General features: G+C 51.1%; 2 protein-coding genes across 4 annotated transcripts; one reads left to right on the forward strand and one right to left on the reverse strand.

Annotated features, from left to right (window-relative positions):
* The first annotated feature begins 19 nt into the window (after positions 1 to 19).
* On the forward strand, positions 20 to 26,019 carry LOC146765061 (uncharacterized). 3 transcript variants are annotated; one of them, XR_014950292.1, is made up of 5 exons: positions 20 to 262; positions 5,344 to 5,505; positions 10,076 to 10,194; positions 18,431 to 18,504; positions 19,620 to 26,019. XR_014950292.1 is itself a non-coding variant. In XM_085562550.1 (5 exons), the coding sequence occupies exon 1, from the start codon at positions 301 to 303 to the stop codon at positions 1,561 to 1,563; it is 1,263 nt and encodes a 420-aa protein (XP_085418676.1). In that variant the 5' UTR covers positions 20 to 300; the 3' UTR covers positions 1,564 to 5,505; positions 10,076 to 10,194; positions 18,431 to 18,504; positions 19,620 to 19,744; positions 24,381 to 26,019. The 3 variants fall into 3 exon arrangements, 2 of the variants coding, with proteins under 2 accessions (XP_085418676.1, XP_085418675.1); XM_085562550.1 differs by having other exon boundaries at positions 20 to 5,505; positions 19,620 to 19,744; positions 24,381 to 26,019; XM_085562549.1 differs by having other exon boundaries at positions 20 to 5,505.
* ACER1 (alkaline ceramidase 1) lies at positions 13,062 to 23,487 on the reverse strand. Its single transcript, XM_021544301.3, has 6 exons — positions 23,395 to 23,487; positions 16,944 to 17,058; positions 16,442 to 16,580; positions 15,310 to 15,447; positions 14,491 to 14,628; positions 13,062 to 13,822 (listed from the first exon to the last, which is right to left on the reverse strand). The coding sequence occupies exons 1-6, from the start codon at positions 23,485 to 23,487 to the stop codon at positions 13,654 to 13,656; spliced, it is 792 nt and encodes a 263-aa protein (XP_021399976.2). The 3' UTR covers positions 13,062 to 13,653.
* Positions 26,020 to 26,877: the final 858 nt, after the last annotated feature.

Consider the following 26,877-nt stretch of genomic DNA (forward strand, 5'->3'; position numbering starts at 1 on the left):
GCGCTGTGGGTCAGGCGGGGGGCGGGAGCGGGGTCCGGCCGCCCCCCCCCCTCAGCTCCGTGTGGGGCGATGTGGCGGCCGCGCCGCTCCGGCCGCCGTGCCGCTGCTGCCCCGCTGCAGTCCCCGCAATGTTCCTCCTAGTGCACAGCCAACACAGCCACCAGGCGTGTGGGCCTCGGCCGCGCCATCCCGCCCCTTCTCCTCCCATCCCGCCCTCGCTCCACGTTTCCCCGGCGGTGTGTTAATTCCCGACACAAATGAGGTGGGAACGCGGGGAAACGAGGGAAGCCGCAGGTCCCGATGCGGCCCGGGGTGGCCGGGCAGGGCTCGCCTTGTTCCCCGCAGCCTCGCTCCTTCCTGCACCTTTTCTTCTCTCCGTCTCTCCCTCACGTTCCCCTGGTCTCATTTTCTCCCTCGTTGTCTTTCATTTTCCCTCAGCGCTCCCCTTTCCCTCAAGCCTATCTCTCGTTTCCCCTCAGTTTTCTCTCATTTGCTCTTGTTCTCCCCCGTTTTCCCTCACTTCTGTATTTTCCCTTGTTCTTCCTCATTTTTCCTTTGCTCTCTCAATTGCTGACACTCATTTTCTTTCCATATCTCTCATTTTCCTCTCTGTCTCTCTCTTTTCTTCCATCATTCTCCCACATTTTCTCAGTTTCCATTTTCCCTTGGAGTCCCTCCTTTTTCTTTCTGTTTTTCTCTTTCAGTCTTTTTCCCTTGGTCTCCCACATTTTCTTTCAGTTTCTCATTCCCTGCTCATTATCTCTCCTTTTCTCCTCTGTCTCCCTCATCTCCTTCTCAGTTTCTATTTTTCCTGCAGTATCCCATGTTTTCTCTCATTTTCTCCCTCAATCTCATTTTCTTTCAGCTTCTCTCCTTTCTCCCCACTCTCTCTCATTATTCCTCCAGTTTTTCTCATTTTCCCCCTCATTTTCTTTCCTTCCCCCCCCCGCCACCCAATCTCCCACATTTCCTCTTAAGTTTCCATTTTCCCCTTGTCTCACACATTTTTCCTCCAAGTCTCCCTCCTTTCCCTATGTTTATCTGCTTTTCCCTTTGGTCTTCTTCATTTTTTCCCCTCAGTCTCCTAGATTTTCCCCCTCAGTCTTCCACATTTCCCCCCTTAGTCTCACACATTTCCTCTCAGTTTCCATTTTGCTCTTGGTCACCCTCATTCTCCTCAGTCCCCTTCATTTTGACCCTTATTTTTCTCTTTCCCCCTCACTGTCCCTCATTTTCCCTTCAGTTTCTCTCCTTTTTCTCCTCACTCTCGCTCATTTTCCCCTCCATTTCGCTTTTCCTCCTCACTCTTGCTCATTTCCCCCTCAGTTTCTCTCCTTTTCCCCCCTTATTTCCCCCTCATTCTTCCCCTCAGTCTCCCACATTTCCTCTCAGTTCCCATTTCCCCTTCACTTCCCTCATTTCTCCCCTTTGTCCCTCATTCCTCTGCAGTTCCCTTCCCCTTCCCGCCTTCCTTCCCCCTCTCCCCCCTCTTTCTCCCTCCCGGGGGAGAGTTTTATCCCTTTTTTTTTTTTTAATTTAAGAATTTTAAGTGACAAGTTATAGCTCTCAATTTTGCCAGCCCTAAGGGAACACGGCAAAATCTTTACAAGAGCAATTGGTGACTGTTTCCGAGCAAACTCGCTCAGAATTTTTCTCCGTGCAACTTTCTTGTTTGAAATAGTTTGTTGATCTCTGCGAGGCAGCAGAAAAACCCCGTGTTAGCCAATAACTCTGTGTGTCGCTGCCTGATCGCCACAGGCGAGGATTAATCGGTTCCCAAATCGTTCTAAAGAGCCACTTTACCTCATCAACCTGATAGAGGATATTAGCGAAGCAAAATGCTTAATCGCTTCAGTTAACAACAACAACAACAAAAAAGAGCCTGATTTGGGTTCCTTTAAGTGCTCCGGTTTTAATTTTCCATGTTTCTGTCTGATGCAGTCCCAAGAGACATCTCCTTGGACAGTCCCTTTTCTTCTCCACTGAGAAAGGGCCTCTTTCTCTGGGGGTTCTCATTGATATCTTTAATTGTGAACATTATTCCCATGCACGTGACTCTCGGGTCTAAATCTTTTTATTTTCTACCTCCCCATCTTGGCTATTCACTCACAGCCACATCACAGTCCTTGGTGGCTACATGCTCTCAGGGCTGAACATTTCCTGGGAATGTCTTTCCCGAAGTTTGCTCTTGCTCTGCTGAATTTCCACCTTGTGCAAGAGATGTTGTTCAGACAAACCAAACCCTGAGCTTTTTCTTGAAAAATTCCCTGTTTATTCCTCTGAAACATCGTTAGAATTCGCTTTTTGTTTTAATTTCCCTCAATGGCAATTTTCCCAAGCTTTTAATTTTGCCCATACTGGTGTTAGTGGTTGTTTTTGTGCTCTCCTAGTGCAGGACACAGCTGCCATCCCACTTCTGGTTTGGACACGGGTCACTCCTTCAGCTTTCAGGGGCAGGATCTGAGCAAGAACTTGGACACTTCCAAGATGGAAAACCCAGAGCCAGGTGCCTCAGCTTCCAGCCCAATAACTGGGCATTAAACCACATTTTTGCTGAAAAATTTGGGGTGTCCCATTTGGGGGAAGCACCACCTGGTGCTCCAAGAGCTCTCTGCTGGGACAAGCAGTTTGGAGCTGGACTTTGCTGATCCCTGTGGATCCCTTCCAACTCAGGATATTTGATGAAGTGGCATGAAAAGATTAATTTAAAATGTGCTGGGGTGGCTCTTTACATTCAACTGCAAAAACACTCAAGGAGAGAAATTCCTAGAACCAGCCTTTGCTCTGCTAGCAGTTCCCAGCCTGAACTGTTTCCAGCACAACCACTGATCAAACCTACCCCGATTTTCTTTTCAAAAAAGAAAAAAAAACATCACAGCCAAGGGTAGAAAATTTGCCAGGCTCTTTGGGAGTTTTGGGTGCTGGGGATGCCGGAGCCAGCAGCCATCCAGGCTTCTCCAAACTCCTAATTTTGCAGGGAGATCTCAAGCTAACGAGCTGTCAGCCGAGTGCCTTCGCACCCGAGGCAGCCGTGGGCTGAGCTCCTGGTTCTTTATACCTATTCCAGCAACTTCTGGGCTTTGCAATAAGCGTCTGCAAATCCAATTAGCGTTTTTCTTTGTGGCACTGGATGCTGGCAGAGATCCGCTGTGCTGCTGCCATCTACAGTAGGGCCAGTGCCAATGGATAAGAAACAGCCCTTATTTGCATATTCAAATATGCAAACGAGGCACGGCAGCTCTCCTTCATTTTTGTTTGGGGTTGTTTTTTTTTTTATTATTATTTTTCTTTCCAGAGTCTTGCCTCAAAGATCCTTGTCTCGGACTGAAAGGTGTGTGTTTAATCTGGCTTGGCCCATGGTAGAGGACCATGCCAAGGGCTGGTTCTGTCCCGTGAGAGTTGGGGATGATGGAAAATAAAGTGGAAAAAAGACTTTGCACTGTGCTTGTCCCTGCCTTGGCCAGGGATGGGAAAGATTTCGGGGGTGTTTTCCCAGGTTCCAGCCCTGGGAAAGGACAGCACGTTCTTTCTCTCTCCTGCCTGTGCACACCACGGATGTTTGACAGGCTGAATGTGGCTGTTCCTGCCGAGTGTGAGTGAAGGAGGCAGCAGCTGGGGTGTGGAGATCAGGTGAGTCCTGGTGCTCCAGTGGGTGAAGTCCTGACAGAGCAGCCCATGCTCAGGTGTCCCCCCAGCCACCAGACTGGCAGAGCCATGGCAGAGCCCACCCCAGCTCTTGGGATGCTCTGAGCAGCAGGCAACTGCAGACAAAACTGCCCCTTGAGGCACCTCTTCCTTCCCCTGGCTCCCTTTCTCTGCAGGAACACAGCACTGACCCCCTCACACACAGCCCCCACCCTCCCCAGCAGCCCCATCCTCATCCAGGCCATCCTCATGTAGCCCAAAATGCAAGAATTGCTCATTTTCCAACAAAAGTTCTTTGCTGTAGTTTAGCATCCCTCACTGCGAGGGATGTACATCCACTGCAAGTCCCTGTCATGGTTTCATATGTCTGTGCTTGTGGCTTGCCCTTCCTGTCTCTGGAGAAACAAGTTTGTTTCACTGTTTTTCATCATTCATTATTATTTTCTCATTACTAATTTAGTTGCAGCCTTCCCTGCTTCCACTCTTGCACTGAAGACCATGACTTCTGTGGTCAGACTGGGTTCTGAGTGGCTTGGACACCAGCCAGAGAACAAGCAAGGCTGATTCCAGCATGGAAAGAAGCAGGCAGTGCAGGAAAATTATCATCTTGTAATAGCTCTGAAGGATTTAAAGATTAGGACAAAAACCTCACATTTGAGCAGGGTTTCTCTGAGAAAATTCACTCTTCCACTTTGTGCCCATGTGCAACGTGCTTGAGTGGAAAGATCCTCAAGTTCTGGATGTCAGTGACTTCACTGCCTTCTCTTGACAGCTGCAAAATTATGACAGTGGCCTTCACCCATTTCTGCAAAGCACAGCCCATGAGCCAATTGCTCTGTGGTGTTCCCAGGATGAGCAAATCTGCGGCTGAAACCCAGAACTGGTGATGTCTAAGTCAGAAGGTGCAGAGATCTTTCTCCTGGTGTGGACCAAGGCTTTGCCAACCACAGCATCACATCCTTGTGTGCAGCCTCTGAAAATGTCCTGAACCTGAAGCTGAGGGAGGATTTGGTTTCTCTGGGGGGACCTGGGTGCTGCTCTGGTCTGTGTCTGGCCCGGGGTTACCTCAGGGTGACAGGGAGAAGCTGTGAGTGAGGGCTACAGCCACACTGGCTCCTGGTTTGTTAATCAACACTGGGATCCCTGCAGGGAATCCTGTGCTTGTTTCAATCAGCTGTGAACCCCAGCAGTGTTTATTCTTTTGAAAAATGATTTTCTTTTGCCTGGTGTCTGCCTTCCCCTTCTGCAGTTCACACTCCACACTGCAGTGTTCACAGAACATATTTAACACTGGTGTAGTGTAGCAAAAGCCCAGATTGTTAATAACCAAAAACTCTGATTGCCAAAAAGATACTCCTAGCAACTACTAGCTGCATCTGGGAAAAATTACAGACAGCTTGGAAATTCTTTAGTTCCTTATTAATGAAGGACTTTGTAAAAAAACCCAACCCACACTGTAATACAGTTTAGCTTAACTAAGTTCTTTTGTGCCCGAGGAAAATCTAAATTATAGCATGCTATAGCTACTGAAAAATGCAGAAGGATTTAAATGTACAATAACCCCCCGAACCAGAAGGAAGAGGGAAAATTTTCTTAGTAAGTGGGAACACAATGAGAATTTATTTTATTCTTTCTGGGTATTTAGTGCTGGTGAAAAGAGCCAGATGAATAGTCTCAAACACATCACGTCCCTTGCAGATGCAACATGGGCAGCACAAGCGTCCTCGAACTGCCCCGCCAACGTGACCCAGTTCTGAATGAGCAGCACCAGCTTGCTGGGGGAGAAAGGAGCCTGTCACTATTCAGCCCCTGACCCCTCTGCTCCAGGCTGCTAATGAAGGAGCCTCATTAACACCAAAGGTGAGCTTGGCATTATAATGGGCTGCTGAAGTGACACCCATCAATCCTGGCCTGCCGGCTATTGGGGTGAGGCCACCTTCCCCTCGAGCTCTGCACACGGAGGTCAGCTTTGGCCAAGTGATGTAACAGCCTGGTGCTGCCAGGGCTGGCCAGACCTGCCACGGGGAGAATTCCACCAGCTGGATTTGTCCCAGGCTGAAAACAAACTGCTGGCACAAGGACAGCTGGAGAAGACAGGCCCAAGCACCTCATGTGGCCACTGGAGCAAACACAATCGTGGGACAATGGGAGGGAGGGAGAGCCACTGCTGAGATCGGTGTCTGCTCTGCACAGGGCTGCTTTTGGCTGCTGCCAAAGTCTTTGAAAGGTGCCCATCTGCATGCTGAGAGGCCACCTTGTGACTGGGGACTGTGATCCTTGGCAGGGTAACATTTAGGCTACTGAAAAATACCAGATGAGGGGAAAAAATAGCTTGAAAAATAGTACATGACAGAAGGAGATCAGTACCAGCACCAAAGAGCCTGTCCTGAGTTGTGTTCTGGGCTGAAGAGCCCAAAAAGTGAGTAGGGATTGCTAGCCCACATTGCCTGGATCCCTGGAAATGTCCAAATCCAGGTTGGGTGGGGCTTGGAGCAACCTGGGACAGTGGAAGGTGTCCCTGCCCATAGCAGGGTGGTACTGGATTTGCTTTAAAGTCCCTTCCAACCCAAACCATTCCATGATTCTACAAATACACTGAGACAGGACCTCTCCCAAGGCCCTCCCAGTGCTGGGAGTTTCCTAGGGCTCTAAGGTGGCAGGCCAGTGGCTGCATACTCATGCTTGCCCTCCTTCTGAGTATCCTGAGCTCTTCTCATTTTGCGTGAAGTCCTCTTGGGACTGGTGTTTCTGCTATTTCCAACCCCAGTAATTCAGCCTGGTGGCTTTGAGAGCCACTGGTGTTTTCCAAGGGCAGTGGATCCCCAGCCCGGTGGTGTGTGATGCTCTCTCCACTCAGAGCATATTGTGAGACAAAACCAGAGCTCCTGGAGCTGTTTCACAGAGCCTGTGGCATTCCAAGCCTCAGCTTGGAGAAAAGGAGGTTCAGGAGGGACCTCCTGGTTCTCCACAACTCCCTGACAGGAGAGTGCAGCCATGTAGGGTTGGGCTCTGCTCCCAGGGAACAAGGGACAGGACAAGAGCCAGCCTCAAGCTGGTCCAGGGGAGATTTAAGTTGGATATTGTGAAAATTTCCTCACAGAAAGCATTGGAATGGGCTGCCCAGGGCAGTGGTGGAATCACCATTGCTGGAAGTGTTCATAAAGCTTTGGAGGTGGCCCCTGGGGACATGGTTTAAGTGGTGGTGCTGCTGGATTAGTGGCTGGACTCAATGATCTGAAACATTGGGATTGATTCTAGGATAGTATGAAATTATTAAGAATTTCTGATTTTATTTTTTTGTTTTTTGGTGGATTCTGGATCAGCTGTTCCTGTAATAGATTAGACTAAACTTTTTCTGGAATGCTGTAAAAAGAGCTTTCACCTGTCTGCACAGCAACTGCAGGAGGGGTTGCCACATATGCAAATGTATGCAAATGACCCCTGCTCTACCTGGCTCAGGTATGATACCAGCTCAGATAGTGCCCCACGCTGCACTGGGGGCTTTGCCAATGTGCTGTGACTCAGGGCATTTGGCTGGCCCTGCCATGCTGAAATTCAGCCCACTGAAACTTCAGCTTTATCAGTGCCATCATTACCTGTGAGACAGGAATGCTCCTGATTGCAGCAAAGCCATTTTTTAGCAGCGTGGCACATCTCAAACACCCTGGAGCTGGATTTTGTTGCATAAAAACACAGCCAGGGCAGTTTCAAGGGAGTCAGGCTGGAATATAAAGTGATAAACACATGTGACAAACACTGTTTTGACCAACACAGAATTCAGAGCTGTCACTGTGGAGGCAAAGCTGTAACAAATTAATTCCCTTTGTTACTCAGCCATCAAATAAGCCAGGTAACACCCTCCCATGTGTGGATCCACTGCATTTATAAAGTTATAAACCATCAATATTTGAGCTGGATGAAGGGTACAATCCATTTGGACCCATTTCACACAGTTTTGGAAGTGCACTCTACAAACATTGCAGGTGCAGGCTGCTTGATTTGGGTGCCTGGGCATTTTTATAGGCCAGGAGATCTATTTTAAATCCGTGTGAAACGTGTCACAAAACATCTGACATATGTGGGAAACATATTCCTGCACCGTCTGAGCAGGGTGTGAGGTCGCTGGGGAACAGCTTGAAAACAGCAATCATTTGCATATGGATATAGAGTTATTTATTTGGTGACACCATCCCAGGGGAAGAGGGGTATAGCCCAGGTCTCTGCAGGTCACAGGCAATGTCAGGGGTGTTGAACTTGTGAGGAGTAAAAATTATGAGGGCAAATCCAAATAGCTGAAGTGTTCATGCCTGGAAATTTTTATTTGATCCTCGTAAAAATGTTTTGTGGAGGGTAAGAGACAGAAAGAGGAAAATAATGTTATTTTTGACCCTTTGCTCTATGATATTCTAAACACTAAGAGTCATAGAATCACAGAATGTCCCAAATTGAAAGACACCCACAAAGATCATGAGTCCAACCTCTGCACACACACCCCAACAATCCCACCTTGTGCATCCCTGAGAGAGTTTGGCTTGGAAGGCACCTTACAGATCATCTGATACAAAATCTTAATTGGAATTAATCTATATATTTGTCTGCCTGTAAGGATGGTAAATGTTATTTCATGTTACATGGGCAAATTGTGAAGCCTGATAGGATGATTCATGATGAACAACACATGCAACTTGTTGCCATTTTTGCTCTGTTTCACAGATTTGGGGTTGATTTCACTTGTCAATGCTCTGGTGGATGTTAATACTTGGCAATATTAGGATAGCAAACAACAGAATCTCACATATATTAATTCCTGCATTTTCACGCGACAGCTCTTCATTGATTAATTTTTAAATTGGTCCCAGAAAACACTTAGTGAGATATTGAAATTTGCACTTTATTGGCATTACATGGCACTATTCCTTGCTCCAGCTCAGCAAAATATATTCTTAAGTGTGTCATTGATATCAATGGAATTATTCATATTCTTAAAATTAAACATATGCTTAAACATTTCAGGGAACTGAGACAGCTGGTCTCTTGTTGAAGGTCTATCTAAATAAATGCAGCATCTACAGCAGATTGTGAAATTTATAAGCCCATGCACAATTTAATGTTGAATATTTCAGCATTTCAGGTAAATCTTCAACTTTTGTTAAATATTGGTGCCAAAGAAGCAAAGTGAGACATTTCAGTAGAGTCCAGATTTATGTTTGAACACATCTGTGAAGAACCTCTGCAGGAATAGGGACAGAAGCAACTGAATGTTTATAGAAAATGAACAAAAAAAAAAACAACAAAAAAAAAAAAAAAAAAAAACACCCAGAGACTGACCCTAATTGAAACCACGTTTCGAGCTGTAATGGGAAGGCACAGAAAAATTAATCCTGCCATTTTAGGTATTTTGATAGCAACCATTAGTGGAGAATTGAAGTTATTCAAACCACTTTGCCAGACAGAAGGGAGCTGCTTGTTTTTGTTCTGCAACAGCAGTGAGAATGTCTTTCCAAGTGGAACCAAACCACAGGGGTTTATAGAAACAGCTGAAGAGATTATTTGATCTTTTGATTAAAACCTCATTTTTTGGTCAGCTTGTTTATTTTCCCAGGTAATGGCTGTGCTTCTCTTTCTCCACATCTCTGCGATCCCTGGTCAAACCCAACCCTGGCTGTGGGTGCAGCTCAGAGAGAAGGACACAGGCAGGGACCTTGACACCCTGCAAAAACAATGACAAAGCATTCCCTGGAATATAGTGACAATATTCCCTGTCAGCTAGTCAGCACCTGATAGCTTCCTCCTGTCCAGAACAGCCAGCAATATTGGTGAAATCCTGGCATTTATAGTTAAATTTGTCTTCTAAGAAAAGTGGACAGCAGGGATGTAGGGAAAACAGTGAGAAAAAAAAAAAAAAAAAAAAAAAAAAAAAAAAAAAAAAAAGGAGTATCTTTCCTAGAGCTGTGAAATGGTGAAATGGGTGGGACAGGACTGCCAGACCCTGAGTGGGAAATCCTCTGTCAAATCTCAAAAGTTACACTGAGAGTTGAAAGGACAATACTTTTAAAAGTAATAATTCTTGGAGCTTATCTCTTTCCTTCCTGGGTTTCTCAGCCCTTTGTGTTCGTGGTTTCAAACTTTTGACTGCAGACATGGGAGATGAAAACTAAATATAAAATCAAAGCTGAGCCAATGTTGGTTTCACCTAACTCCAGCAGAAGGTTCTTTAAATCAATCCTGAAGATAGCCGGGCTGGCACTAAAATCCCAGGACTTTGTGACCCTGTTTCAGAACTATCCTGTCCTTTCACTCTGAGATACTTTACAAATAAAGATCTTTTCCAAAAGGCATAAGTGACACTCCAGTGAAGCAATTTCTTTTCCTGGCACTGTTAAGAGCAGGGACTGAGTTATTATTAATTACTTTTGCATTATTTATGCAGGTCTCCTTGAATGTGCAATATCTTTTACAAATAAATCACCCTGCCTTGAAAAGTTTCCAGTCTGCCAGCCAAATCCTGGGAATCTGAAACAGCGGGAGGCAACTGGTGCAGCAGAACAGGTAAATGTTAATCCTTGATGCTGCAGGACTGGTGCCTTATCAAGGTTTTTCTTTCATTTGTTTTGCAATTGCACCAAATAGATGCTGTTGTTTCCCAACCTCTAATCTGGCATCAGCTGACAGGAGCAGCCTCCATCCTCTTCCTCATTCCCACTCCTTCTCTTGCCTCTCTTTTTTGTGGTTTATGCAGCCACGTGGAGAACAAAAGCAGGGACATAATGTGGCAAAATTAATGAGAGGTTTCTCTTTGGCCAGTCCCAGCTTGGCGCCCTGAGCACGGGGCTTTGCAGGTGCTCCTGTCCTGTACTCAGCTGGTGTCACTCTTGTCACACCCACATGGCTGAGGGTCCTGGGCCACAGGGAGGTTGAGAAGGGGTCCTGCAGCCTCTCACCCCCTGAGCAGGTCCCCACTCTCTGTTCTGGCCATCCCTTCGTCCCCCTGACAGCTTTTATGGGTGTTTGTCAGCTCTGCTCCACAGACTGCAGCTGTGGCTCCCTGGCAGGAAGGACAGAGCATCCTCAGCAGCTCGGGGGCATTTTGGAGGTGCAAACCCAGCCTCAGATAACCCTGTGCAGCCCTGGGGATGCCCAGACCACCGTCACAGGCTGGTTTTGGGGCTGCTTTGCTTTCTCAGGCTGCAGCTCTGCTCGGAGCAGGAGGCCCAGCCTCGGGCACTGCCGCCCTTTTAAAGCTGCTTTGTGGGTTTCTTTTCTTTTCTCTTCTCTCTCTCTTTTTTTTTTTTTTTTCCTTTTTTTTTTTTTCTTGCCGCAGGTTCCCAGGGCTGGGGATTCAGCTTCTGGCCTCATCCAGAAATCCCTGAAGGTTTCAGATCCCCACGAGGCCTCTCAATGTCTTGATCTGCTTGAATAGGCATTTTTAACGCGGCCCCGGCTGTCATCGGGGCCTGTTACAGTCACTCAACTGCAGCAACATTGTTCTCCCGGCAGCAGCGCCGGGGACACCTCCCTTATTTCCATACTGCACGGGGGGATTTGGCCACTGGGCCGAGCATCCCACCGGGGCTCGGTGGCCGGAGGTGGCCAATTAGCCCCGCTCGCCCCGGCCCAGCCCTTCATCCCCCCGGCCGCTCTCAGCATCCCCAGCCCGCGGGGCTGCTGGCGCCTGTCCATCTCGGCGGGTCCTGCCGGAGGTGAAGGTGACCCCCTTTTCCTGTGCCAGGGGCTCCCTGGCAACGCCGCCTTTTCTTTGGAAGCGGCCTCCTCCACCCCCTGACGGGGCTCGGGGCTGTGAAAGCCCCGCTGCACTTTTGAACTTGCTGCCGGCGCGTTCAGTGGCTGCGCGGGGCAGCGGCGGCGGCGGGGCCGGGCCCAGCGGGGACCCGGTGCAATTGCCCAGAAGTTATTAATAGGCTGGGGAAGAATGTGATGGGCCGGGGAAAGGGTGAGGAGGGGGGAGAGCGGCAGGGAGGGTCACTGAAAGGGAGACGGGGTGATGAGGGGAGAAGTGGGAGTGGTGGCATGCAGAGGAGACAAAGAGGCAAATACACGGGATGGGCACCAGGACGGGCAGAGAGGGGCATGCACAGGCTGGGGATGCGAGTTCCCAGTGCCCCGAACCTTGTGCAGGTGTCTGAGGGGTGGAGGAGAGCTGTCTGACCCCTGTGCTGGCGGATGGAGAGAACAGAGGGACCAGGCCTAGGAGTCCAGTCCATGGCAAGGCATTCGTCTCCCAGGAAGAAATATTGTTCGGGGTTCATGAGCCAAATTTGCCATCTAGTGGCCCTGGGGACCATTGCAGAGGGAGCCACAAGGCAGCCGCAGCCACGGTAGAAGGCATTGCCTGTCATTCTCAGAGATAAAATCCAGAGAGATTCTGCTGTTGCTTTACTCGCAGGAGCTCGAAAATGGTCTCTGGAGTGACATTGCCTTGGTGTGGCTGCGTTGCAGGGAGCCAGCCTCAGTCGCCTGCCAGCCTTGGTGCTCCCCAGTGACAGTCCCTGCAGGCTGGGCCAGTGCCCAGACCCACCACAAGGCTCAGCTTGTCACTGTGAGCACTGAGGTCTAGGGAACAGGAGAGTGTCCCATGGCTGTGAGAGCAAAAGCAGGGACAACCTGAAAAGCACAGCAGTGCCTTTCTCTAAGGCTCTGCATCTCTTTGTTCCTGCAAATGTAATAACATTTTTATCTAATGTCATAGAATCAAAGAATCCCAGAATATCCTGAGCTGGGAGGGACCCTCAGGGATCATCAGCCCAGCCCCTGTCCCTGCCCAGACCCCCCAACAGCCCCACCCTGCCCAGCCCTGAGAGCGCTGTCCAAACGCTCCTGCAGCTCTGGCAGCCTCGGGGCCGGGACCATTCCCTGGGGAGCCTGGGCAGTGCCAGCACCCTCGGGGGGAAGAACCTTTCCCTGAGCTCCATGCCAAGGCCTGGCACAGCTCCAGCCCTCGCTGGGCTCCAGGAGCTGTCCCAGAGCAGAGCTCAGCCCCGGCCCCTCTGCCTCCCCTCGGGAGGAGCTGCAGCTCCGAGGAGCCTCCCCTCATCTCCTGTGCTCCAGCTGAAGGAGCCAAGTGCCCTCAGCCGCTCCTCAGACCTTCCCCAGCTCTGTGTCCCTCCTTGGGACACTCTCCAACAGCTTTGGGTCCTTGTGACCTTGTGGTGCCCAAAGTGCCCCCAGCACTGGAGGTGAGGCTGCCCCAGGGCAGAGCAGAGTGGGACAATCCCCTCCTTCAGCCAGCTTTGACCATCCTGGCTCCTTGCCCCATCCTGCCCCCAGACAGCTCTTCCAGAAAGCAAAGGAGTTTCTGAGTTATCTTTGTGGCCTCTGGGGAAGAACATGGGCCACTGGGGTTTGAGGAAGAGGAAGAGCCTGGGGCAGGTCACCCCAGGATCTGGACCAGCAGAGCCTCTTTTGTGCTCTCACCCAGGGCTTCTCTTTATGAACAGCTCTCCCTGGGTTGAAGAGAGCTTTGGCCACCCTGTCTATGGGAGTGACTATCAGATAAGAGGATGTGGTACAGTCAGAGGAAAAAAAATTCTTCAGTATAAGTCAGTGTCCACAGCTTTAATGCACAGCTCTCCTGAGTAAGACCACATACATCAATAAATAGACTTAATAATAACAATAATTAGAGCAGCCCCAACAAGCCCAGCTGTCACCAGTTTGGCTTAAGTGTTCTCTGCTGTGCCCTTGTCAGCAAGGGGTGCTGGTGCTTGACTAACACAGAGGACACAGAAGCAGCAGTGCGTCCCTCCCCGCATTGTGGGGATCTGCTGGAGGAAATCTCCAGCTCCCTGAACATCAGTCTTGGCAGAACCTTCCAAGGCACCTGTGGGCTCCCACCTTGCTTCATGTCCAGCATCACGAGGCCTCAGCTGCTCCCTGCCCCTTCCACTACCACACTGCCCCTGCCTGAGGGACAGGAGGAACACAACCGAGATGTTCCCCGTGTGAGCATCGCACACCCCATGCCCCAGGGAGGCCTGAGGGCACCCAGCTCTAGCACTGCTTGTGGGGCTCCTCCAGAGCGATGTAGGGCACCACAATGGGCCACGAGTCACTGGGCCAATATTCCAGCTTTGGCTTGAACGAGGGCATCTCGTAGGTGATGTCGAAGTACATGACCAGCGGGCAGCAGTACAGCAGGGACATGGCTATCAGCACGTGCCTGCCAAGGAAACCAAAAACGTGTTGGACAGAGGGTCATGGCATGGTCAGCCTGAGGCTGCACCCTCCAAAAGGTCCCATGAGGGCTGCAGGGAGTGATTGTCCTGCAGGGTTTGTGCCTACAGGGAAATCCTGGCAGAGTTCTGTGAACTGGGCTGGGGACAATTCCTGGTGCAGCAGGGCTGGGGTGACATAGGGGACCCATTCCAGCCATTCCCCATTTCCTGGCTGCATTGTCTGTCCCAACCATCCCAGTGCTTGGTGGGGATGCATCTCAGTGTGCAGCACTTTCAGCCCCACCTGGGCAGGCACTGAAATGTCAGGTCCAAACAAAGCCCTGCCTTTCAGTTTGGCTGCTAAAAGAACCCCTAGGACATTGTACTTCACACAGCACACTGGGAGCAGCCACAGCCCTTTGAGAGCCCACCTGGTGAGACTTCTGGAACAATTTCACTTGCAAAACAATGCTTGGCTGGTGTGGAGGACGAGAGGGACATTAAATAGTGGTTAGGGCTGAATCCTTGGGCTGAGGAGGAGAAGCAGCAATAGTGACAGGAAAGGGGGAGAGCGTGGGGAAATAATGCAGATGAGTGTCTCATTTCAGCTATTTCTCTGCGGCGGACCTTTCAGCCTAGGAAATGTTTGGGTTGGGGTTCCTGGAGCCCTTACCAGAAGCTGTGGAAGTAGGGGAAGTTGATGGCCTGCCAGAGCCAGCAGAGCCAGCGGTCACTGATCCAGCTGGTGATGGCCAGTACCCACCACATCACCATGACCGCGGCCATCCGGTGAACCCGCTTGTCATTGCACCTGGAAGACACAGCGAGGGACAGGGAACAGAGTAATCATGTTGGGAGGAAAGGGAGTTTTAAAGAGGGCTGGTTCCTGCCTGCACATGCAGCTGTGCAAACCCCAGCTAGCTCCTTCTGGAGAGTATTCCTCAGAATTCCAGAGGAACTGGAGAAGTATGGCTCTGGGGAGAGGATTTCTGATGTTCTGGGTGTGAGGATGATGCTGGGAGATGCCAAAGCACTCCTGTCTTTCTCTCCAGACGCTGGTGCATTCTCCCATCCCCACACTAGTTCCCAAATGCCCCACAAAAGGGCAGGAGCTGCAGAGATGGCAGCCAAGGGGGAGAATCACCGACTCATCGAACTGTAAATGTTGGAAAAGACCTCTAAGATCATCATGTCCAACCATTAACCCAGCACCACCACCATGTTCAGCACAAACCCCTGCTCTCAAATGCCACATCCACAGGGTTTTTGAAAACTTCCAGGGATGATGACTCCACCAACTGTCCCAATTCTCTGTGGCCACCTGGGCCAGGCTTGTACCCCACTACCCACAGTCCTGCCTGGGCCTCTGCCTGGTCCCTCCCAAGTACATGTGGCTGGTGAAGACTTGGGCTCAATTCACTGTTGAGGACAGAGTCACTGCCCAACAGGAGCACAGCTGGACCTGCAGGTAACCCCTGAGCCCCCTCCTTACTTTTTGAGCTCCTTCCAGGTCAGGTACAGCAGGTGGAAGGCAATGCAGTTGAGAACGTAGGCATTGAGGGTGGGCTTGACGAAAGACATTAAGGTGCTGATCACGGTGGTGATACCAGTCAGCCAGAAGAAATGTCTCCTGAGGGGAAATGGGAGAGAGTGTCAGTGCCCCCAGGGCTCACAGGAGGGGAGGGTAAAGATGGGAAAGGTCCTGAGGGGGGCAAAGCTTCTCCATCTTCTCCAATCTGTTTGCATGTGGCTGACCTCCGTGTCTGTGGGGTCCTGGCAGAAGGGTGAGGCAGCAGCCCCCAGTGGGTCTGTGACAGACCCGGGGCACAGCCCAGGAGGCAGCTCCTGCACTTTTCTGGTGGTGCCAGGAATGAGGCACAGGCAGGGAGCTCTGCACAGGGAAGGGCTGCCAGGCAGGACTGTGCAAACACCGGTTTGGGCTCCCTGAGCAACAATAGGGCTCAGAGGGGCCTTTCACATGCAAATCCCTTCCCAAGTCCCTTGCTGTCCCCCAGCTGTGTCTCCTCAGTGAACTCCTGGTGACCTCCTGTTCCGAACGGGCAGAGCAGATTTGGAGCAGGTCTTTGCAAGGAACTGGGCTGGCTCAGAGGGCTCCAGCCAGGAGGGACATCCTCTGAGTAAAGCCCTGCTGGGTTCCCGTTTCTGCTGGTCCATGTCCTCCCAGTGGCCCCAACATTTCTGCTGGGCTCCTCCAGCCCAAGCAGCCCTCTTTAAAATGAGGGGTGGAACCATATTGTCCTATGGGAGACCCCCTCAGCCTTGAGGGAAAGCTTTCTGTGGATGACAGAGGATGCTGGAACAGATTGACAGTGTGAGTAATTGAATGTTAATGTTCAGGAGCGTTACGTTTTCTAATTAATTTTGATATTCTCCATGCAAAGTTTCCTCTGCAGCGACACAAATACAAACAGCTCCAGCTGAGAGGGGGGTTTTGATTTTTCCTCTGTCAGCACCGTAAGAAGGAGGGCCTGATCCTAAAGCCCTTCAGTGACCTCAGAGCTGACCCTTTGCAGGGGAGCTGGGGGATCTGTGGGTCACTACACCTCAGTGTCAGTGTCCCATCCCTCCCCTCAGAGCCTGCACCGTGTCCCTCTGGCTCATACCTGGTCTTGATGCACTTGGGGAAGTAAGCCTGTGGGTACCAGAAGGAATAAGCCACAGCCAGTGACCAGAGGATGGAGAGCTCATCCAGGAGCTGTCCCACGTAGCTCAGGGTCATGTGGAAGTACATGGAGAAGACACCTGCAAGGAGCAAGGGCACCCTGAGATGACAAAGCCCCATCTTCCCACAAACCATGGGAAATTCTTGAGGGCTGTTCCTGAAGATCCACCATTCCTCAAGATCCGCAATTCCTGAAGAGTAGGGTGTGGATTTTGGTGTTCAAGGGGGCTGGACTGTGTTGGTCCAGTCACACCATGGGGCTTACAGGGCTGGAACTGCATATCCACAGCTGGCAGGAACCACGGGCTGCAGGCTTCAAACAGACCTGGCTGCTTGGTTGCCCACCTGAGTTTTTCCTGTGCTTTGGCCACTGAGACACTCCAAAGGTCTCATGCTGGGTAGTCTGGCAACCTGTCTGGTCTTCCCACAATGCTGGTACCCACCTACGAGGAGGAGCAGCCCTGAGACAAAGTAGAGGGGCACAGCCTTCTTCTGGCAGTACTGCCGGTTCAGGTACAGCAGTGCAGGAGACAGCACAAAGAAGCTCACATTGCTGATCTGAAAAACAAGAGGCACACTCAGCTCCTGGGCAAGCCCCATCCCACCACCTGCCTCAATATCTCTGTGTGTGAGGAGGATCCTGATCTCCAGCAGTGAGCAGGGGTTGTTCTTGGCACAGGGAGAGGGCAGAAGTGTTTCTCCAGAAGCCAGGCTGGAACTGGAAGGGCAGCTCTTGCTGTGGCATCCAGCAGTGGCTGCAGACACCTCTGCCCTCCCTCAGGGCCAGCAAGCCCAGGGTGAGCTGCTGTGTCCTGTTTGGGTGATGCTGGTTTATCTTCAGCTGCCTTGTGTCTCCAAGCAACTCCTCTGTTTGCAGCCATCTCCTTCTCATGTCAACCCAAACCCTCCTGGGTGGCTCCTGACCCTTCCAGCCAGCAGTGATTCCCCTGTGAGGGCTTGGAAGGGTGTGAGGAGCTTGGCCAGCACAGCAAGCCATGGTCAGCAAAACATCCTGACCTGGGAGTGGGTGTGGTGCAGAGAGCAGGATGAGCAGGACATCAGGAGGTGGGAACAGGCAGGACTGAGGTGACATCCTGTGGTGTCAGGTGTGAAGCCACCTGGCCTGGGGAGGGGAGGTGTTCTGGACACTGGTAATTACATGAGCTCATAAACCTCCTCTAAACACACCTGGCAAATGAACACAGAGGAATTGTTCTGCTCTGATTTCCAACTCTGCAAAATTCCTTCTTTGATGGACTTTGATTAGACTGGGGAAGTGGGGATGGTGCTGGGGAGGAGGGAATGGTGCTGGGGAAGAGGACATGGTGCTGGGGAGGAGAGGATGGTGCTGGGGAGGAGGGGATGGTGCTGGGGTACAGGGGATGATGCTGGAGAGGAGGGGATGGTGCTGGGGAGGAGGGGATGGTGATGGAGAGGAGGGGATGGTGATGGAGAGGAGGGGATGGTGCTGGGGAGGAGGGGATGGTGCTGGGGTACAGGGGATGGTGCTGGGTCTCAGCCTCTTGCTGGACTGGCTGAAGGTGCCAGTGCTTTGGAGAGAGGAGATGCTGATGGGCAAAATGTGGGAGCTGGGGAGGAGCAGTGAGTGCCCAGAGCCTGGACCTGTCTGCTGGGCCAGGCCTACTCCACCCTGCAGCACAGGGGAGGGAAATCTGAACTAATTTAATTACCCTCTGTGGGTTCCCAGCTTGCCTTTTTCACATGACTCTGCAAGCTCAGGGAAGGGTACCACTAGGAAGCACGGCCTCTCCAGTGAAAACGGTTCTTGCTTATGAAAGTGGGATTGTGGTGCTGCATTTACCTGCCAGGCAGCTCTTTGGGGCTTGGAGCCATCTGCTGAAGTGCCATTTGGCAAAGCACCAGGGTGACTTTTATCTCAGCCTGACAATCCTTTCCTTTCATCTTCCAGCTCCATGCTGACCCAGACCCCACCCCTGGAATTTGGCATCGACAGCTGGAGTCTCCTCCACTCAGCAGCACCAGGTAAACTGCAAAATCGGTGCTTGGGTCCCCTGGGATCACAGTTTATAGTAACAGGGCTGAAAATCACTGGGATGTTGTCATTTCTCTGGAACACACCCTCTCCTATTCCAGAGGGAAACACAATTCATGCCTAATGTGAGGTCTCTATTCCCTTAAATACCGGAGATTCATCTTGATTTTCACTAAGGCTTCCACGAGACAAGTTGATGCTCCCATTAGCAGCAGTTCTCAGCCGAATGTATTTGTTTTCCATAGGTGCTTAGAGCCAAATCCAGGCCAATTCCCATTCCAGCCATGAAAAGAGAAGTGCTGCTCCCACTTGCACCCTCGAGGTCAAATTGTTCAGAAACGACTGAGAAATCAAACCATGTGTTCGTGCTTCAAACATTTCTTTTCTCTTGAAATGATTAAGGAGGCTTTTGGAAGGCAAGCAGAGATAGCAAGGAGAGGGAAAACGCTTGGGGAAAAGGCAGGAGAGTGCAAGTGCCAGCACGAACTTCAGTGAGGAAACGCGGGAGAGGAGAGCCCTGGATCCCTGAGCACCGGGCGTTGCAACAGCCCCATTAATTACATGATAGCTGTGTTATCACTTCATTAATTCGGGACGAGATGTGCAAGATCAGATAGTAGAGGGGAGGGATAACCGGGGGAACCGTGCCAATAGGGTCAGGAAGATAAACGGGATTCCTTGCAGAGCAGCCAAGCTGGGAGTTTAGGGGACAGCTCCCACCCCCGTGGGACACACAAGGTTTTCATCACTCTGATGAAATGCTGACTTTCTGTCTTCCCTCTAGGATGTGGCAAGCTCCATCTCAGATGTAGTTAGGAGGGTTTTGCTCCCAGGACACCCATTAGAAGTTTTTCTGGAGTTTCTGCTCAGACTGGGACCCCCTAGCACAGCTTCTGTTTCAGCCTCTCTGGTCACACTGGCCAGGAGACACCAGCTCCCTCTGCCCAGGATGTTGGGGAGATAATGGAGTGGTTTTGGAGCCAAGGTGTGATAGGACATGTGGGAGTTCCCCTGCCTGAGCTCCCAGCCTGTCCCACTCCCCAGTAAATGTGAGTTACTGCTCCAGGTGCCTTAGCTGAGCCCAACTATTTGCTTCTTTTCCTAGGAGAGAAGTGTGGCTGGGATCAGCAACATTCCTCTAATCCTGGTACATTAATAGGATCATTGGGATGAGCCCAACTTCTGCAACTCCAGCCTGAGACAGAGGGACAGACCCTTCACCTGTGACAGGTGAGATCAACCTCTGCTATGGACTGAGGCAGGAGGTGCTGGTGGCAGTGGCAGCAGAGGCTGCTCCTCACTCCAGGCAGGCACTTGCTGCAGTGGAAGGAGATTCCTGCAGGACTCGTGGCAGGGAGTTCATTTTCACTCATAGTGAAGCAGCTTTAGCTGACAGAGGAGCCCACAGGGCCAGAGACAGAAGCGAACTTCTCTGTGCAGCAAATTCCTAAAGCTGGGCCTGTGTTGCAGGGGAGAGGCTGCAGGTGCTGACATCAAAATGAAGGTGCTTTGGGGCAGGAAGCAGCAGTTTGGGGAGGCTTGCTGCATCCTGAGCACAACTTTCTTGGTAGACAAGAGAGCCATGGGATTAGTGAGTATGTGAGAGGGCCAGGACACCCCACTCTGCCACTGAGCCCTTCTCTGGTAGATCTGCACCCTTTATTTCACCACTCAATGGAGCATCCAGGAGCTCTGGGTGGGAGCAGCATCAGAGCTGCTGCAGAGACACTGCTGAGGATGTGGGTGTCATTACCAGCATCTTGCATCAGTCATTTCAGCAAAGAAACGAGAATAGAAAGACAAATCCCTGACTGATGACCCTGCTGGAGCACAATTCTACTCTCCCCCGAGCAGCCAGAAGACAATAAATTTCTGGGTCACTGAGTCACTATAAATAGAGCTTTGTTGCTGAACTGCATCCAGCCATGAGCCACCATGTATTATTAGGTACTTAAAGGTACTGTTTACATTCTTTTCTCATACCCCTGGTGCTTATTTCCAATAAAAAGCATCCAAGCCAAGCAGGCCTGAGAGAGTGTGGCTGGCACAGAGCAATCCCCAGCAGCACATTTGCTGCTGCTGGCACAGAACAGCCCCGTGCAGGGCTGGGAGGAAGACACTGAAGAGCATGCTCTTTGAGGAAACCCTGCTGATTTAATGATCCAGGAGGCTTGGGTAGAAGCTGGCTGGGTTCCCAGCTAGCCTAAAACTCCAGAAAATTGACACTGAGGTAAATATTGGTATAATTAATTCAGGGCAGTAACGCTTGCTGCAGAGAGGCAACAACCTGAATGCAGGGAACAAATAAATGGGGAGAAGAAGAGAAGATGCAGGCTGTTAAGATCACACCTGGGATAGTGCCCTGAGCCTCAGCTGGATCTACAGGATGCAGCCAGGACACTGGGGGAGATCCCAGAGCAGGAATGGGGGTCCCTGTGCTGCTGCAGGGATGAGACCCAAGCAGTGCCAGCCAAAGATGGGACCCAGGCAGTGCCAAACAGGCTGGGCTGGCTGAGGAAGGGACACTGGCAGTGCCAGCTGAGGAAGGGACCCAGGCAGTGCCAAACAGGCTGTGCTGGCTGAGGAAGGGACACTGGCAGTGCCAGCTGAGGAAGGGACCCAGGCAGTGCCAAACAGGCTGTGCTGGCTGAGGAAGGGACACTGGCTGTGCCAGCTGAGGAAGGGACCCAGGCAGTGCCAGCCAGGCTGAGCTGCTGAGGAAGGGGTGATGCCCACATCAGTGATGTTCCTGCCCACTTTTGGTGACAAGGTCTGGCCTTGGGGCTGTTGTCAGATGCTCAGATAATAGCAGATTTTAGCAGGGTTTGCTCCTCTGCCACCCCTTGTGTGGACAGGAGGTCACCAGCCAGCCTAAGGCAGGCAGCTGACATGGCAAGGTTAAATTCCTGCTGCTCAGGAATCACACCCTAAGACAGAATTGTTTCCTTCCCTCCCTGCACAGGCACTCTGCTGGTCTCCTGAGCCTGGCAAAAAAGACATCAGTGCAGGGACAATAAAAAGCTCTTTCTTTGCTGAGGAAGAGGTGCCCAGTGTCATATAGAGGAGGGCAAGTCCAAACACTGGAAAAAAAAAATCCTTCAGGGTTTGCTTGTCCATATCCCTTTGTCCTTCAGTATCACATTCCTTTTTATCTGCATTGAGATATGCATTGGACAGGTTTTTCTCACTGTGCCTGAGTCCCACACAGTGAGAATTCATCCCAACAAGCCCAGTGGTGTGGAATGGAAGCCTGGGAGATGACTGTGGCTAGCAGGGGCCTACCTCCAGGACTGGGCATCTGGGTGAGCTTTTCAGGAGTAGCCACAGAATTTAGAAACCTGTGCCACAAAATGACCCAAGCAGCTGAGAGTTCATGTTTTATGGGAATTACAGGGCCTACAAGAATTAGTCATGCATCTGGCCACGCCAGCTGGTGTCCAGCAGAGGAGTCAGACATTGAAGTGCTTTTGAAGAGCTCCTGAGATAGTTGTTGGTGTGATAAGGATTCCGAGCCACCTTGTAAGTCTGGTGTCAATGGTGTCTCCGTTTCAAAGACGTGTTTAAAAAATGCTGCCTTATGTATCAAATTAAAACATGAGGCAAATTTACCTCCTGGAAGGAAGGAATTCACACCAAAACCAAAGCCTTCACTTTCAGGCTTCATGTTTTTTGGGGAAATCAGCTCCTCTCCATATTAGCAGCCACTCTCTCAAACCCAGAGCTCTGGGCACTTTCAGCTGCATTTAGAATGGTTTGGGTTGGAGGGTCCTTAGAGATCATCTCCTTCCACCCCTTGCCATGTGCAGGGGTATGTTCCACTCAGGCAGGTTGCTCCAAGCCCTGAAATCTGAGATGCTGATGTGAGTATTGAGTGATTTCTGTGTCTCCTTGCTCGTTATGCCCTGTTCTGAGCCCATGCAGCAGCAGCAAAGAGCAAACAGCACAAAACAGCCAGCTGGGTGACACAGGGAAGCAGGATTTGGTCTGGACTGGCAGATCTTTCTTTGTTGAGTGCCTCAAAGAGCAGTGACTACACACAGCCCCCTCCTCTGAGACCCTGGCCAGGCAATTGGAGCCTGCAGGACTGGGGCTGGGGAATTATTGTTATAACAGGTAATTTATTAAAGACAGGAAATGCTTTATAAAAAGAGGAAGAGCCATTTCCATGAGAACAAGATCTTCTAGTGTTAGACAGTAATTGACAAAAGTTGTAAACAAGGCCTGTGGAAGGCTGTAAATCCACATGCCTCACACCCCTGGAAGCCTTTAATTGCTCTGAGGGAGCAGGACATGCTCGGGGAGGCTGCTTATCTCCCAGCCCTCTGTGGGCAGATAGGGATGCTCCAGCCAAGGCACTGGCACTGGATGCAGCTTGGGTGATAAAGGATCACAGGAGGTGAAACTGCCTCGTGCTCCAGCTTCCCTCTGCACCGAGTTCGGTGTTCCCAACCTGCCTGACACGGTTCATGGAAGTGCTGCCTCTCATTTTGCCACTCCTGTAGGTTCAGCTGGAATATGTGAGCCCTGTGTGGGACTTACCCCGCTTGGCAGCAGAGCTGCAGGACTGGTATAACAGGATCTCACAGATCTGGGCTGTGAAGGAGCTCTGCCAGAGTTTTCTCACTGGGAATCAACCCCACACACACACAACAGAAGTGCCCCTGACCCCAGCACGTTTTGGGGAGCGACTGTTGCAAGCAACAAAAATCCCGTGATTTACCTGAAGCTCAGAAAACGCGCCCCATGCCAGCACCCTCCAGCACCAGGGAGTTCAAAGGAGCGAGGAGGATGAAAGAAAACAGGGATGTCCCATCCTGTCTGCATCCCAAAAGCAGCTCCTGGGTGCCTGGAGCCAGCCCCAGCCTCCCTCAGCCACTCACGGTGTTGTAGTATTCTGCAATCACCGCCGAGCGCTCGAAGTTGCCCTCACACCAATCCACCTCGGCACTCTGGTAGGAAAATATGCTCGGCATCCTCAGCACCTTGGGAAAAAGCAGAGGAGCAGGTCAGTGGTGGGCACAGGGGAGGAGAGGGCTGCACACCCCAAGGGGACCCCACTCCTCACGTGTATGGCACCAGCCAGCCCAGCACAGCGCCTTACCCGGCTACCAAGGGCTCATCCTCTTCCCAACACACATCCTACTGCTCAATAGTTCCTCTCTGCTCTCGATGCAGGAGTTGCAAATTGCCCCAGAAAATGCTCTTGGACTCTGAGGATGGTCACCAATCCATGGCATTAACATCTCTTGTCAGGTGCTGTTGCTGCCACATGACGCTTCCCCATTTCAGCCCAGTCCTGGTCACCTCTTCTCCCTTCTCCTCACTTTCTTTATGACTCAGACCTTCCTGCCAGGAAGATTTCCCTGTGCTCTGTGAGTTACCTGTGGGGAGTGGACAGCCCTGCAGAGGCTGGTGCTCATTGGCTCTGTTCTCCACTGTCGTTCCTCAGCATCTTCCCGAGGGCTGGAATTCGGCTCATGGGAGCTCAGGCCTGGAGCACCAGCACAGACCCTGGGCATTACTGGAGTCCTGGGGCACTGGGAGCACTGGGAGGTGCCTCTTTCCTCTGAATTGAGTTTCACTTGGGGTGCACTCCCAGGCAATCTCCACCCTGGTTTACCAGTGAAAGGGATCGGAGCTTGACGCCTCCAGTGGGTTCTCCACTGCCAGACCCAGCCTCTGGTAGCACTGCAGCTACAAATGGGACTCCAAACAAAAACAAAGTCTAACCTTCTGCCTCTTTGTTTTCCCCCATGTTAAAGACTTTCCTGTCCTCATTGTTTCTCAGCCCTCTGCCATTAATTTGATAAAGCAGTTCTGATCTTATTTTGATCAGAAGTTTCCTATTTGGTATTTTTTTTTTCAGATCCTTGCGACTTTAGAGCTGGTTTTGAAGACAGGTACCAAGAAGCATCACCAAACCCATGGTAGCTAGATTTTTGGTAGAAAACAGAGACAGAAATTCCCTGGAGCTGAGCAGTTCAGTTCCTGGATGTGGTGTGGGACTAATCCAGCCAGCCTTGCTGCTCCAGCCCTGCAGAGTGAGCAGGTTGTGGGTGACACTTGGCAGGTGACACTGCCTCAGTGGCACCTCTGAGCTCCTGAGACACTGGTGGCAAACAACTTTTCTTTGAAAACCTTTTCAGCTCTAATGCAGGGAAGGGAAGATTGTCTCAAACCCACTCATCAGCTGATGTTCTTGAGGAGAAGCTCGTTTGCAGTGGGGTGAGCTGAGCCACCGCCGTGTCCAGCAGTCCCCTGGGTGCAGCAGGGTGAGGCTCCCACAGCTTCCTCTGCCTCCCTTCCCGAGTTCAAAGGGAGAAAACACAGGAGTGTGACACAAACGAGCTCTTCTGCAGCTCCTGCTCTGACCAGACAGACCGACTCGAGGGTGAGCTCCGCTGCTAACGATGGCCTCTCCTTAATGCAGCCTGGCTGCTTCACAGAGCAGCTGAGATCACAGCCACAGGAGCCAAATAGGTGGCAGGCAGAAGGGTCTGAGGGCTGACTCTTCACACTCCTGGGTTTCCATGTGCTCCTCCACAGCACAGGGACTCTCTCCTCATCCCTCATCGCTTCTACAGCGATGCAAGGTGAAAAAACAATTGGAGGCAGGATGGCAAATCCCACCTCATGGCTAAAGAGATGTCAGTGGAGAGAGGGTGAAGGGATGGAGAGGCAGAAGAAGAAGGAAAAGAAGAGAAGAAAAAGAAGAAGGAGAAGGAGAAGAAGAAGAACAAGAAAAAGAAGAAGAAGACAGAGAAGGAGAAGAAGAAGAAGAAGAAGAAGAAGAAGAAGAAGAAGAACAAGAACAAGAACAAGAACAAGAACAAGAACAAGGAGCAGAAAAATGGAAGCAGTGATGGAGTGCCCAGCACTGGCTGCTGGTGTCTCCTCCCAGCCTGGCTTACCTGTGATCCCTGGATGGACCAGCACTGCTTCCACACTCTCTGGGAGCTCCAAGGTTTCCAGCAAAGCTGGAGCAGCAACCTGCCCTGCCGCTCTAGCTCCGAAGGAATGCCCACGGTGTGAGCTCAGAGCCAGCAGCCACCAGAAAATCCCCTCTCTCTGTCCCTAGGGAAAGAATTGGGATGGGACAGGAGTCATGTGCACCCTCCAGGCAAAGCTGGGTCCCCACAGGAAACATATTGGCTGGAGGGGTTTATATCTGTGCCCCCAGATGGGCAGGGGCAAGGAGGCAGGGCAGGGAAGCGTGAGCTGGAAGGGTTGGGAGAGCGGGGTGGAAATGCAGCCTGAAATCATCCGAGTGCCCCCGGGCAGGTTCCCTGCGCAGGCGCACGCACCTGGTCCTGGCCCTGCTTCTCCCAGGGGAGGGAACATCCACACTAACTCCCCTGCACATGGAGAAAACCCAATGTAAGGATTCTCATCAAAAAGTCTGGAGCAAGGTGATGCTGCCTCTTTCGGGATTTAAATTCAAGCCACTTGTCAACTTTTCCCCCAAATGCTGTTTTATTATTATCAAAAAGAATGTTGTTATCAGATCTCACTTCTTCTAGCTGGTTTATTTTGTTATTTAGTTAAAGAACTATGAATAGGACACCTTTGGGTGACTGCTTTGCAAATATTTTCCTCCTGGGCCTCATTCAGGCACTCAGGAAATTTGGCATCAATTAAACTTTTCCCCCCAAAACAACATTTTTTTCCTGCATGTAGAGTTGAGACAAATATGTTGTTTTCTTAAACATAAAACTTATTATTTGGCCACTTCTTCCTGGTTGAGACACCACAGGCAGGGTGAGACCAAGCTCTAAGGTGTTCCTGTCCCTGTCCTTGTCCTTGTCCCTGCACTTTCTGAAGAGTAGGGATCAAGCCTTTGCCATGGGGAGAAGCTCTTTGGGAATTTAAGCCATTTATTTTGCTACTCCTAAGAAAAAAAGCATCCCTGGGAGACCTGGGCTGTGCCAGGGCTTACAAAAGCCTCATAAATCCACCTGGCTTTGTAAATGAGGGTAATTACCACTGCAGCAGCAGCTGATGTTGCACCATGGTGGAGCCTCCGTTACATGTCACCAAGTCCAGGCTTAGTGTCCTCCTGGGACAAACTTGGAGCAGAGGACCCGAGGGGATCCCAGAGAGCTGCTCCCACCCCTGGATGGTGAAGGATCTGGAATGGATTTGCTTTTTATTCACTTGGAACTCTCAATGGACTCTGCAAGCAGGAGACGGAGCTCTCAGGCTGAAAGGAGCTCCCCAGTTCCGCAGGGAATCTCAGTGAGAAACAGGTGGTGACTTGCCCATCCCACTGAGAAGAGAGGCAGGGGAGGTGGCAGAGATGGATTTGGGAAGAAGAACCCACACAGGTGATGCCTGGTCTGTGTGAACATCTGTGAAAAGAATGT

Source organism: Lonchura striata, chromosome 28 (genome assembly GCF_050655825.1).
Source record: "Lonchura striata isolate lonStrDom1 chromosome 28, ASM5065582v1, whole genome shotgun sequence".
Lineage (NCBI taxonomy): Eukaryota > Metazoa > Chordata > Aves > Passeriformes > Estrildidae > Lonchura > Lonchura striata.